Raw genomic sequence first — 14,839 nt, forward strand, 5'->3', positions numbered from 1 at the left:
ACCTTCTGTATCCACAGAGTCTGCATCCACATATTCAACCGATCATACCTCCAAAATATTTGAGAAAAAAATCCAAAGAGAGAACAAGAACTTTGATTTTGTCATTTTATAAATTGGATGCCATTTTACTATGTCACTGTATATAATGGGACTTGAGCATCCAGAGATTATGATATCCACATCGGGTCCTGGGACCACTCTATCTAAAATTCACTCTATCTAAAAAGCTGAATGTAACTTTTTGTAATGTTGTCTTTAATTGTTTACCATGGTGGCAAAGTCGTAGGTAGATTGTTTTGATCAATGTAAAGATAGGTATTCTATTTCTGCCACTACACTGATCAACAACCTAGCATGACCTTTCTGTGTCTGATGTGGACAAGCATCTGGCTACTTCCATGTAGCTAGACAAAGAATGATTACATCATACACAGGGATGTAGCTAGATGCTTCTCTGATCCACCACCATTCTACAGCGGGTCCAAGGGTTAGAGAATAGCCAGCTATAGCAATACTATATTGTGGCCTGGAGGTTTTGCTGTTGTAGCTCAGCAGCCAGGGGTTGATGATGGGTTCATGGCTGATTTAGAAGGGATTGTGGGATTTCCTGGGGTTCAAAGTGATGCAGATTCAGGTCAAAGAAATGAAACCCTGAGCTACAAGTCAATCATAGGAGCCGGAAACAACATCATTAGATAAGGAGTCTAACAAAGAAGAATTAAGTGAAACTGAAAACTCTCAAGGAAAAGCATCTGGTGTTATGGAGATAAACAGAAGTCTTCGTTTACAGTTCAGTGCAGAGAATCGGCTCTGTACGTTTGAGAGAGTTTGCAAGAAAGAGATAGAAAAAAATGTGGGAAACGACATGGTTTTATGAGTGCTTATTAACAGCCAGTTGTTTACCTTTTAGTTCGTTCAAGCTTTCGAGTTAAAAGCTAGGCCTGAGTTCTTGTGTCAAGTCAAGTCCTGGTTTTGGATTCAAGTATCCTGGAAGGCTTCTATATTCTTGTTACATGAATCTTCCTCAAGTTTTTCTAAGTATACCTTTTGTTTATGGATTTATGCTGTACTTGTGAGTTTTGGCTATCCCTTAACTGTGTTACCTTTGGATTCCTATGTGGCTATTACCTATTGCTAAGCCTTTTTGGATTATCCCTCTCCTTTCATATTTCCTGCTTTTTCACAATAATCTGTTTGCTTATACTCTGGACTCTTTTGTGGTGTTGTGGACATAGGTGACTCCAGGTCTGGGATGCAACATGTGCATTGAGAAGAAAAACTAGTGATTTGCAGCATTCGTTACTTAGGATTGCTATGGACACAGGAGAAAAGCCATTTGTTCTTGTTCATTCGTTCAGTCGTTTCCGACACTTTGTGACCTCATGGACCAGCCCACGCCAGAGCTCCCTGTCAGCCGTCACCTCCCCCAGCTCCTTCAGAGTCAAGCCAGTAACTTCAAGGATGCCATTCATCCATCATGCCCTTGGTCGGCCCCTCTTCCTTTTTCCTTCCATTTCCCCCAGCATCATTGTCTTCTCTAAGCTTTCCTTTCTTCTCATGATGTGGCCAAAGTACTTCATCTTTGCCTCTAATATCCTTCCCTCCAATGAGCAGCCAGGCTTTATTTCCTGGAGTATGGACTGGTTGGATCTTCTCGCGGTCCAAGGTACTCTCAGAACTTTCCTCCAGCACCACAGTTCAAAAGCATCTATCTTCCTTCGCTCTCACATCCGTAGGTGACTACGGGGAATACCATTGCTTTAACTATGTGGATCTTCGTTGCCAGTGTGATCTCTCTACTCTTCACTATTTTATGGAGATTGGACATTGCTCTCCTCCCAAGAAGTAAGCCTCTCCTCATTTCCTGGCTGCAGTCTGTGTCTGCAGTAATCTTTGCCATTATCTTAGCATAAATGAAAGAAACACAAGCTAGCTCTGGATTACAGTGCTGGCAGATTTATTAAAAAGAAACCCAAGTAGCACAGCTGCCAGAATGCTATGCTACAATGCAGAAGTTCAATTCATGTCAGAGCTCAACCACAAAAATAGCTGTGTGCCGTAGGGTCAACATGCAAGTAAAAAACATGCAGCCCTGCAGCACGTTAGACTGCAATGGCTAGCATTCATCAGCAATGGCTATGCCAGCTAGAACTGCTGATACCGGAATAAGATTATCAAGCCTGCGTGATTCCCAAACCTGAGGTAACATCTCACATCTTGCCTCAAAGGGTTGCATTAAGGAGGAGAGGTAAACAGGAGAGGTCATATCTGACTTTAAACTGCTTTGTGGAAAAAGATAAGAGAGATGTACTGAAGGGGGATCTGGCTACTGCTGTTCCCTGTTTGTTGTTGTAACTGAACTGTTTATGGCAGTCCAATGAATTAGATACCTCTAAAATTCCCTGTCTTCAACAGCCCTGCTCAGATCTTGCAGACTCAAGAGTTAAGGCCGCCTTCACCGAGTCTCTCCATTTGAAATTTGATCTTGCTTTTCTCTACTGCTTTCCACTTTATCAAGCATTATTGTCTTTTCTTACTGCTAATGTCTTCTCAGGAAGTGTCCAAAGCATGAAAGCCTGAATTTATTTATCTCACCTTCCAATTTAACACAACCAAGTGAAGAAAAAGCTCTAGAAACAAAACACAGTAACACCAGAGGCTTCAGAATATCGATCATAGTGCTCTTTTGTCCGTAGACTCGCAGGAGGCAAATGTATTCAATTTCTTCATATCATGTTAACCAAATGGAGCATAAAGAGACCTGCAGAGTGGGAACACTTCTTTACCTTGGCCAGCTCAGATCTTAATTCTTCTTCCTCTGCCTCAGTGAGCCCGTTGTAGGCAGAGGCCCTCAATGGAGGCGGAGCAGCAGCAGCAGCGCTTGTGTTGTCGACAGGCACGTCCGTCATTGTATCAGCCAGCAGACCTTTGTTGGGAGAGTTAAGGTTGATATCTGTCATGGACAAGAAGCAAAGCAGGGGAAGAGGGTAAGCAGTTAAAACAGGCAAAGCATGTTAGTTTAGATTGCAAATGCTCTCTCCATTGAGATGACGCTGGCAAAGGAAACAGGGACAGAGCATTCGAAATAGGTTTTACCCAGGAGGCCTGGAGGAGTTGATTTGCATATCAAAAGCTACAGACAAGTCAGAGGCCCACAAGCAACACTCATCAACAAGCTCAAGACAACAGCTATACACTACCAGTTGTCCCAAGAGGCAAAGAAACTCTCTGGCTGACTCATTCAGGAGGGGAGCTTATCAAAATTTAGAAAACACTCTTGTCTCAGACTATCTCCTTCACTTGAGTTGTACATTAACCCTTGGCGCACTATTAGCTATTTTTAAATTGCTCTTGGATTATTTTATACTATGTTTTTAACTTGCACTTTCAGATTCTGGTTTTAAATTGCACTTTGTCTATTTGACTTAGGGAGGTGAATATTAAAGAGTATATAAACAATATGAATTAAACAAAAGATAGCAACAAACAATCCAGGTATATTTTAAACAGAAATGAAAGGAAGCTTTGCCAGAGTCAAAACCAATCCTGAAACCCTAAAAATTGTATCTGTATGTGTAAATAGTATCTACATGCATCCTGCTTTTCACAGGGGTTTGTTTGTTTTGCAGCTCTATATCTAAAAAGAAATAAAGTGTAATATAGTGGCCACAGCAGCACAACAGGTTAAACCTCTAGCTGCAGGGAATCTGCTGACTGGATGGTCAGCATTTCAAAGCTCCCAGGTGAGCTCCTGGCTGTCAGCCCTAGTTTCTGCCTACCTAGCACTTTAAAAGCACGTAATGCAAGTAGATCAATAGGTACTGCCTTGGAAGAGAGGTAAAAGGGTGCCCCATGCAGACATACTGGCAACACAATCAGAGAAGTCTATGGACAACAGGCTCCTCAGTATGGAAAAACAGAACAAGAGCACCTCCCCACAGCCGGAGTTGAGCATCACCTCCAGACACCGGAAATGGAAGGGGAAGGCCTTTAGCTCTATCTGTATATTGCATGTTGTTGTTTACTGTGTAAAAAGGATTTGAATGCAGACATGCTGGCAACACAATCGGAGAAGTCTATGGACAACAGGCTCCTCAGCATGGAAAAACGGAACAAGAGCACCTCCCCACAGCCGGAGTTGAGCATCACCTCCAGACACCGGAAGTGGAAGGGGAAGGCCTTTAGCTCTATCTGTATATTATATGTCGTTGTTTACTGTGTAAAAAGGATTTGAAAGTTCGCCTTATATAAGTAAAACTGTAATCTGCTCATGAATATATAAATAAAGTGTATTACTTGACTGTTGAATATAAATAAATTGTATTACTTGACTGTTGGATTATGACCCTGGAACCCAGGGTTCAAATCCCTGCTTAAGACATGGATACCCAGCCTCAAAATTCAATGAAAAGTTCTCCCTAAACAAATCTCGCCAAGAAAACTTCAAAATAAGTTCACCTTAAGATCACCATAAGTCGGAAACAACTTGAAGGCACACAATAATATGTATTAAAAATGCTAGAGAAGCGGTTTGCAAGGGTGATACTTAACAGCCTTTATGCTTCCTTATTTTTCACCACCCAGAAGTAAAGCTATAAAGCCAGTATGATTAATTTTGGTTAATCTACACTGGAAATAGGACAGGAATAGGACGGCAGTGCTGCCTTCTCTGGTTTATTGTTTTAATAGAGCTAAAGCAAATAGCTACTGGCTACCATGATCCTTGAAAGGTAAAGGAGGTTTTTTGATTGGTTACTGAATGCAGGCTCCAGGAAGGGAGCCAGAGGGGGAAAAAGGACACCAAAGACAGATGATGTGGCTAAAGTTTCAAAATTGCAGGGGAATACACATCTACATTCAGCTCCAAAGTTCACTGAGAGGAATTAACCAAGTTGCTATCTCTTCCCTCAGCTTACTTCACAATTTTATCAAGACTATGAATTGTTTGTCCTTCCTTTGAAGGCAAGCACAATAGCAGCACAATACATGGATACATTAACTGCAAAATCTCGCAGTGGGAGTGCTAGCTATATTCCAAGGAGAAGACTTGAATAGAAAGCATGAGAAATTGAGTAGGCAGGCTTCTAGCAGGGGGACAACTGATGCTCCAGAGGTTTTGAACTTCAGTTTGTAGATGTCTGAACCAATACAGCCAGTGATAAGGGATTATGGAAGCTGCAGTCCAAAACATCTGGAGAAACAAAGGTCCCTCACTCTATTCTAGGACTGTTCCAATGCTATGGCTCTAGGCCATGCGGAAAATTGCAACAGCAGTATCAAGGGATTACCAACAGCCTATTTTAAATTGGAATGAACTTGGAGGACTTTTGACCTCTTTCTCATTTCAAAAGACTGTCTCTCATACACACACACACACTGAAAAACCCTGCAGAGGTAGCTTTCCAAATGGGAGTGCATGCTAACACATGGAAACACGCAACCCAGTTAGTTAGCAAGCAAAACATCACCACGCCCTTGGTGGTTGTGTCCCATTTTTAGCAGCAGGCAAGACTCAGGAGGCTAGCGGAAGAAGAGCATATATTACAAAATAATGCAGTTGCTTGAGAAAGAGAGGAACATTCACATAGCGTGGTCTGGAAAGCATCAAAGGCAAACCTCTAATGAAATATGAAAGGAGAGAATCTAGAGCAGCCCAAAGCTACAATTCTTTGATCTCGCCACTTCTTAACATTATCACGGGTGGCTCCCATAACTAAGCCCTCCCCAACAGATTCAACCTCCCACAACTACACCATAGGCCTCCATTCCCCTTGGCAAGGCTTCTTGGGGTTCACTAGTTATGGGGTAGGAGAAGATCAAAGTCTTGATGCTACCCACTCCTTGGGGCATTCTGTCATCATGCAGCATCTCCCAACAATTACTTTGCAGCCAATTCACAGTCACTGTATTGAATATAATTTCCCACTTCACTCTTAAAGTGGCTGTCAAGTTCAAAAACTCACCAATCTCCAAATACATCTAATAGTTTCTATGGACACCATATGTCAGGATTAATACAGAGATTCCTAAATAATCTTTCCCTTGAATTTTCTTCGTGTTCCCCCCTAAATTCTCCTACAATTTACAATGTTCACGATGGGCATCTCTTGGTTCTAGCATCCTTCACTTTGAACTTCTAACCCACTACTCTTAAGTTTCATCCAGCATGATTCACATTGCCTCCTTCTAACCTATTACCCCAACACAAACTCCTAGCCTCCTTCTAGGATTTTCATTTTATGGCTCCACGGCAGCATATTCTGGAATCTCTGCCACGCCTGGATGTCCTGTGAATTTCTCCAAACAGCTACCCAGTCACAGCTGCCATCACCATTCTCCAGGCTCTGAGCCAACTCTCACACAAGAAACTCCCAAATGTTAAATAACATCCCTCACCACAGATATGACTCGGCCTTCCCATCAGACACCCAACATCCTGTCTCTAGAAGTTCCTGAGGCTTTCTTAGGCAGGGAATAGGTTTACTAGTCCCTTCCTTTGAAATCTATCATACAGAACCTGGTATTCATTGGCAGTCTCTTATCCAAGGCTGACTCTGGCCCCTTCTACACTGCCAAATAATCTGGATTATCAAAGCAGATATAATCCACATTATCTGCCTTCAACTGGATTATATGAGATTACACTGCCATATAATCCAGTTCAAAGCATATGTCAGGATTAATACAGAGATTCCTAAATAATCTTTCCCTTTAACTACAAGAGAGGAGATTCCATCTGAACATGAGGAAGAACTTCCTGACTGTGAGAGCCGTTCAGCAGTGGAACTCTCTGCCCCGGAGTGTGGTGGAGGCTCCTTCTTTGGAAGCTTTTAAACAGAGGCTGGATGGCCATCTGTCAGGGGTGATTTGAATGCAATATTCCTGCTTCTTGGCAGAATGGGGTTGGACTGGATGGCCCATGAGGTCTCTTCCAACTCTTTGATTCTATGAAAGCAGATAATCTGGGTTTTATGTCGCAGTATAGAAGGGGCCTCAGCATAGCTACAAAATCAGGTGCAATTTGGGGCTTTCAGGGTATCAGACCTAAGTCTGTAATCAACACACCTGGGGCGAGGAGAGGAAATATGCCACCACTTCTCCCCCTATCACTGACAAATGCTCACATGAACACCTTCATACTTTTGAAATAAGATATCAATATTTGCAAAGGTTGTCAAAGGGGGAAAACAATCTAAACAGAAATCTAGCTTGTCAGGGGAAAGGGGGCTGTCACTGTACAACTTACAAGTCATGGTCTGGAAACTATGAATCCCTATGAAGAGTAGCTTAGGGAGCTGGGTAGGTAAAGGAGACATAGCAGCCATGTTTGAATAATTAACAAGATGTGATATAGAAGACTGAGCCAGCCTGTTTTCTGATGCTTGAGATTAGGATATGGAGCAATGGATACAGACTCCAGGAAAATATAATCCGCCTAAAATTCAGGAAGAATTTTCCAAAGTCAGAACTGCTCAGCAGTGGAATATGCTGCTGCCTAGGAGTCCAGTGGAGTCTCCTTCCTTCTCTGGAGGTTTTAAAGCAGAGACTACGTGGCCATCTGCTAAGAGTGCTCCTTCATAGCAGAAGGGGGTTGGACTGGACAGCCCTGAGGGTCTCTCTCCACCAACTCGATAAGTCTAATAATTTACTCACCAATAAAGCTTATGCTATCATAGGAATGGATGTCAATCTTGCAAAGACTGGGAACTACACTTTAGTCCAAAAAATGAGCTTTTAAGATGGGCAAACATGATCCAGGAGCTGTCATTTCCACTATTTATATTCCACTCCTATCTTGATTGAGATGCAAAGTGGCTAACATTAAAAAAACCAACAACATCGAAACAGCTGCTGCCACCAAGTCTTCCAGGCTCTGTGTATCACCTCCCACATCAGAAACTCCCAAATGTCAACTCCCACTGACTTGGATGGTATATTAGTGCCTGGCAGAACTGGATGCCCTTGGGTCTCTTCTAACTCTGTTATTCTACAATTCTATGGTCTCATTGCAGGTGGTTGGATCGGAGGGCCCTTGTGGTCCCTTCCAACTCTATAAGTCTAACTCGAATCTAACGCTCACCTTTTTTTGGCCAAATTACTTTACCAAAATTAGGATGTGCACTAGATTCATGTAATAGGCTACTCTTAGTGCTGAGCCAATAGGGAAAGCTACTTCAGGAGCTGCATCTGGAGCGTCTATTTGAGGAACGCCATCTCTAATTAAATGGCCATGGCTCAATGCTATGCAATCCAGGCATTTGTAGTTTTGGTGAGGCATCAGAACTCATTGGCAGAGAAGGCTCAGGAGCTTGTAATACTACCCCCCCCCCCCATGGCTCCATAGCATTGAACCAAAGTGCATTCATTTCTACAGCATAGATGCATCCCAAGGGTTTTCTTTCCCATTGCTGGAAGCTTTGAAGTTTCAACACCATTGTATTAAAAGAAGGAACTAATAATCAGCCAGCAACTGTAATGGCCATATTACAAAGAACGCACCTCTTATTTTATTTCTTACTTTCCTTGAGACATTTTAAGTATACCTAAAGTGCTGATTGTATTTTAATTTGTAATGTGTTTTTATTACAATTTCATTCTTATTATATTTAAATTGTTATTATTAACTATGTCCATTTCCTTTTTGTCCTAATGTACCTGTATGTTTTATACCTTATGCCTTGTTGTTAGCACCTTTGAATCCCTGATGAGGGGAGAAAAGCGGGATATAAATTAAAGGCGGGAAAGAAATAAAATAATAATTACTGTTTTACTGTTGTGCATGACATTCGCCAGCAAATACTTTTAATTTCAGGGTTTTGAAAATTGAAGTGCACATTAGATTTGATGAAGCTACAGACAATGCAGTCACTGTTGTCCGTTTTTGGTCTACAATTATTTAGCTGATTGTGCTCCCTTTATTTTATCAGTTTTATACTTATTTACTTATGGACTAAATAAATAAATAGGCATTAGACTTGAGCTACTTTATTCACTAACAAAGTGTATGCTGTAGCACAAGGATGGGCAAACTTCGACCTTCCCTCCAGGTGTTTTGGACTTCAGCTCCCACAATTCCTAACAGCCTACCAGCTATTAGGAATTGTGGGAGTTGCTGTCAAAAACATCTGGAAGGGGGGGGGGCAAAGTTTGCCTATGTCTGGTACAGCAATCTTTGTGGGATGAGATTGGAACGAAACTAAACCCAGTTCTAGTCCAGAATAGGCCCTCCTACTGTGCAAACTGACTTGGATTGTAAATTCCTTTGTGGCAGAATGAAGCTAGACTGGACGACCTCTTGAGGTCTCTTCCAAGTCTATGCCTCGCTTTCTTTGTATTACTTATTATACAAAACTGAAATTGTGATTATAATAGCACTATTATAATTTATTATATTAAGATATCAATATTAAATGCCACTATTACTTATTATAGTAATTAATTAATAGATATGACATGCAATTATGTTTATCAATATGAAATACCATTTTATTTATTAATTCATACTAATACCACAATTATTTATTATATAGATCAATTTTGTATACCGCCATTACTTATATTAATCAATACAAAACAATATTTTTATTTACTACTAGCTGTCCCCTGCCATGCATTGCTGTGGCCCAGTCTGGTGATCTGGAAAATAAAGTAATGTTTTCTAATATATGTAATTCTTTATACTTGTGGGTAAACAGTATTTCTTGCTATTTCTTTGTCAGTGTTGATGTAGAGATTGTCTGGTTTGCTACTCTGGAATATGCAACATATAATTGTCCTTTTGGGGGGGCGGGGGGTATCTATGATACTATATATGTGTGTGTGTGTGTGTGTCTCATATCTATCTATCTATCTATCTCTATGGCTGGATGGCTGTCAGGAGGGCTTTGATAATGTTTTCTTGCCCTGGTGAAGGGAGTTGGACTGGATGGCCTTGAGTATTTTCTGTTGGTCATGGGGGTTCAGTGTGGGAAGTTTAGCCCAATTCTATCACCGGTGGGATTCAGAATGTTCTTTGATTGAGGGAGAACTATAAATCCCAGCAACTACAACTCCCAAATGACAAAATCAATTTTTTTTAGTGAAGGACATACATTGGGGTGTTAGGTATCCTGTGTCCAAATTTGGTGTCAATTCCCCCAGTGGTTTTTGAGTTTTGTTAATCCCACAAACGAACATTACATTTTCATTTATATAGAAGATATAGATTAATATATTATTTCATATTAAATACCACAATTACTTATTATATGAATTAATATGAAACACATTATTTATTAGATATATTAATTCATATTAAATGCCACTATTACTTATGAATTAATATGAAACACTTTATTTATTAGATATATTAATTCATATTAAATACCACTATTACTTATTATATGAATTAATATGAAACACTTTATTTCTTAGATATATTAATTCATATTAAATGCCACTATTACTTATTATATGAATTAATATGAAACCAAAGTCAACATTGACACTGAAATACAACACCGCCTGAGCTCTGCAAGCGCAGCATTTTCCCGAATGAAGCAGAGAGTGTTTGAGGACCGGGACATCCGTAGGGATACCAAGGTGCTTGTTTATAAAGCTAGTGTTCTCCCAACCCTGCTCTATGCATGCGAAACGTGGACTGTCTACAGACGTCACATGCAACTCCTGGAACGATTCCATCAGTGCTGCCTCCGGAAAATCCTGCAAATCTCTTGGGAAGACAAGCGGACAAACGTCAGCGTGCTGGAAGAAGCAAAGACCACCAGCATTGAAGCGATGGTCCTCTGCCATCAACTCCGCTGGACCGGCCATGTTGTCCGGGTGCCTGACCACCGTCTCCCAAAGCAGTTGCTCTAATCCGAACTCAAGAACGGAAAACTGAATGTTGGTGGGCAGGGAAAGAGATTTAAAGATGGCCTCAAAGCCAACCTTAAAAACTCTGGCATAGACACTGAGAACTGGGAAACCCTGGCCCTTGAGCGCTCCAGCTGGAGGTCAGCTGTGACCAGCAGTGCTGCAGAATAGGGCTCCACAGCCACATACGGACCCACAAGAATATTGGAAGACAATCATCCTTGGAAAGCGAGGGATCGCCTAAGTAAGTAAGTAAGTATGAAACACATTATTTATTAGATATATTAATTCATATTAAATGCCACTATTACTTATGATATGAATTAATATGAAACACTTTATTTATTAGATTATTAATTCATATTAAATGCCACTATTACTTATTATATGAATTAATATGAAACACATTATTTATTAGATATATTAATTCATATTAAATGCCACCATTATTCATTATATCGATTACTATTGAATACCAACATTAAAATATCAAACACTATTTTTATTTACTATGTTTATTAGGTAGGCTGTTAGGAATTGCGGGAGTTAAGTCCAAATCCCCTGGAGGGAGGGCCCAAGTTGGGCCAGGCCTTCCCTGCCTCCCTCCCTGAAGGCCAAGCCAGAGACGAGGCCTGGGCCTAGCTGCACGCCTCCATCCCCGGCCTTTCCTGCTCCCCTTCCCCGCCCAGGAGGCTCCTACCTTGGCTGGCGCTCTCCATCTCGCCCAGGCCCCGCGAGAGAGGGAAACGAGGGCAGAACACAGCCACAGGACACAGAGCCTGCTTAGACGGCGCGGCGACGTCACACGCCTCTCTCTCCTCCTTCCTTCCTTCTCTCCCAAACACACGCACTCACTTCCTCCCTGCGCGCAGCTAACACGTCATCGCCGGGCGCCAGGCTGGGCTTGGTTAAAGAGTTTGGACAACTCTGCCGCTTGCTGGCTTTACCCACACTTCTGGTTCCCATTGGACACCCGAAGGAATAGACCAGACAGAGAAGAGTTTTGTTTTCAGAACATTATTGAAGGTATATCATTATTACACTAAGGACCAAGGCAGAGACATCTCCAGCTCATCCCTTGTTTGGGTATCAGCCAGCACGTCAACGACTTAAATTAAGACAGTTTTCTTAGATCTACAGAGACACTTGATAGGAACACCTCAGCAAGCAAGAGTCCAAAAGTGGCAGGCTCAAACCCAGAACCTCAAGCAATGGCTGATACCAAATGAGAGACTCCCCCCTGGGCACACAGACTTGGAAGGCGCTGAACAGACTGTGCTCTGGCACCACGAGATGCAGAGCCAACCTCAAGAAATGGGGCCACAAAGTGGAATCCACGACATGCGAGTGTGGAGAAGAGCAAACCACTGACCACCTGCTGCAATGCAACCTGAGCCCTGCCACATGCACAATGGAGGACCTTCTTGCGGCAACACCAGAAGCACTCCAAGTGGCCAGATATCGGTCAAAGGACATTTAATCAACTACCAAACTCACACATTTTGTATTTTCTCTGTTTGTTTGCTTTGTTCTGTTAGAAATGTAATATAATTGACTGGCTGCCCTGACACGAGAAATAAATTATTACACTGTAGGTTGAATACAACTTGACAGCAGTTTTAACTTCCATGGAAAATTGGGACTTGCAAAACTGTAACTCTCAGGGTTCCATGGCACTGGGCCATGGCAATGAAAGTGTTCAAGGTCTGGCAGTAAGCAGCCAGGCTTTGAAGCTGCAAAGCTATTCAATGCTAATCATAGTGATTAATTGCAACATTCACACTTGAATCAAGCAGACAAGAGTTCTTTCTCCCACCCTGGACATCATTCCAGAGGTATATAAACCCCACTTTCAAATAATAATAATTATTATTTATTTATTTATTTATTTATTTATTTACCTTACTTATATACCGCTGTTCTCAGCCCGAAGGCGACTCACAGCAATTCACAACAAATACGAACAGCAAAAATTCAGTGCTACAGTATAGAAACAGTTAACAACTTAACACATTACACAATTAATAAACAGTTACTACAATACCCATTCACTGTCGTCTCGTCATCAAAAACATGTTCCAGATTCGTCATCCATTGTTCCATTCCAGTGTTCATTAACCAATCATTGCACTAATTATTCGAACGCCTGCTCAAACAGCCAGATCTTCACTTTTTTGCGGAATACCATTAGAGATGGTGCTAGTCCAATGTCCGTAGGAAGGGCTTTCCACAGCCGAGGAGCCACCACCAAGAAGGCCCTATCTCTCGTCCCCGCCAGCCGAGCTTGAGAAGCAGGCGGGATCGAGAGCAGGGTCTCCCCGGAAGATCTCAAAGTCCTGGTGGGTTCATAGGCAGAGATGCGGTCAGATAGGTAGCTTGGGCCGGAACCATTTAGGGCTTTAAAGGCCAACGCCAGCACTTTGAATTCAGCCCGGTAGCAGATCGGTAGCCAGTGGAGTTGGCGCAACAGGGGGGTTGTATGCTCCCTGCGCTCCGCTCCTGTTAAAATCATGGCTGCCAAGCGTTGGACTAGTTGGAGCTTCCGAGCTGTCTTCAAAGGCAACCCCACGTAGAGAGCGTTGCAGTAGTCTAAACGGGATGTAACCAGAGCGTGGACTACCGTGGCTAAGTCAGACTTCCCAAGGTACAGGCGCAGCTGGCGCACAAGCTTTAACTGTGCAAATGCTCCCCTGGTCACCGCCGAAACCTGGGGTTCCAGGCTCAGCGATGAGTCCAAGATCACACCCAGACTGCGAACCTGCGTCTTCAGGGGGAGTGCGACCCCATCCAACACAGGCTGTAACCCTATACCCTGTTCGGCCTTGCGACTGACCAGGAGTACCTCTGTATTGTCTGGATTCAATTTCAATTTGTTCGCCCTCATCCAGACCGTCACAGCGGCCAAGCACCGGTTCAGGACCTAGACAGCCTCCTTAGTAGCAGGTGGAAAGGAGTGACAGAGTTGGACATCATCCGCGTACAGATGACACCGTATAATAATAAACTTTATTTAATATCCCGCCACCATCTTGACATTGTAATGATCTCAGTACAGCAAGACACTGAAACACAGCTTCTTGTCTAAAAGCTAATTTATTAAATACAAAATATTTACACTAAAAGCTAAGCAGAACAAAACTTGCTTCCATCTCGCATGGCTACATGATTCATCTACTCGTTGTGATCTATATTTTGGCACCTCCTTACATTCCATAGTAACGTGATGACCTATGACGTACTCAATGCTCTCGATGCTACACAGCATACATAGCTCTCCACACTAATATTTACGACGCTCCTCTTCATGATACTGTTAACTCTTTCCACACAGGAATTACACTTCGGCACATTACATAGCATCACATTTCTAACACACAAACACTAACTTTGAAAATTATAATACACTTAATCAAAACACATGCATATATCATCAACATATCTCCCCAATGGGGACTCGGGGCGACTTACATGAGGCCAAGCCCAACAGCATATTACAATAAAATAAAACCAAAACACAATAACAACACAGTAAAATACATACAACATATGAGTACAAAAAAATAAAACAAAAACATACACAATAAAATAACAATGAGCGGGCCGCCGCATATGCAAGATAAAAAACTAAAATACCAAAAATACTAAAAATCAGGATGAGATAGGGATGGAGCAGATTGGTTGTGAGGGAGAAACTCATAAAGGAACGGGGTCGTAAAAATAGACCTTCATATAGGAGGGGAAATATACTCTGGGGACAAAAAACCATTGAGGGGGAGCAACTGTGTGTGATAGTATGACTACTCTCCAAAAGCGGATTGGAAAAGCCAGGTTTTGAGCTCTTTCTTGAAAGTTTCTAAGGTGGGGGCCTTCCTAATCTCACCGGGCAATGAGTTCCAGAGTCGGGGGGCCACAGAGGAGAAGGCTCTCTCCCTTGTGCTCACAAGACGAGCCTATGATAATGGCAAGGGTGAAAGGAGAACCTCCC

The 14,839-nt window shown here is 42.2% G+C and overlaps 1 protein-coding gene across 10 annotated transcripts in view; it reads right to left on the reverse strand.

The window, feature by feature from the left end:
- Positions 1 to 11,738, reverse strand: part of TPD52L2 (TPD52 like 2) — a 42,782-nt gene extending 31,044 nt beyond the window's left edge. For 4 of the 10 annotated variants that reach the window (XM_060771910.2, XM_060771907.2, XM_060771909.2 and 1 more), the window contains exons 1-2: positions 11,555 to 11,737; positions 2,787 to 2,953 (exon numbers count right to left, since the gene is read on the reverse strand). In XM_060771910.2, the coding sequence (XP_060627893.1) occupies positions 2,787 to 2,953; positions 11,555 to 11,573 (186 nt within the window). In that variant the 5' untranslated portion in view covers positions 11,574 to 11,737. Of the gene's footprint in view, positions 1 to 2,786; positions 2,954 to 11,554 lie in introns of all 10 variants that reach the window. The other 6 variants (XM_060771908.2, XM_060771905.2, XM_060771903.2 and 3 more) reach the window with 3 other exon arrangements.
- Positions 11,739 to 14,839: the final 3,101 nt, after the last annotated feature.

The sequence above is a fragment of the Anolis sagrei genome, chromosome 4 (genome assembly GCF_037176765.1).
Source record: "Anolis sagrei isolate rAnoSag1 chromosome 4, rAnoSag1.mat, whole genome shotgun sequence".
In the NCBI taxonomy this organism is placed as follows: domain Eukaryota; kingdom Metazoa; phylum Chordata; class Lepidosauria; order Squamata; family Dactyloidae; genus Anolis; species Anolis sagrei.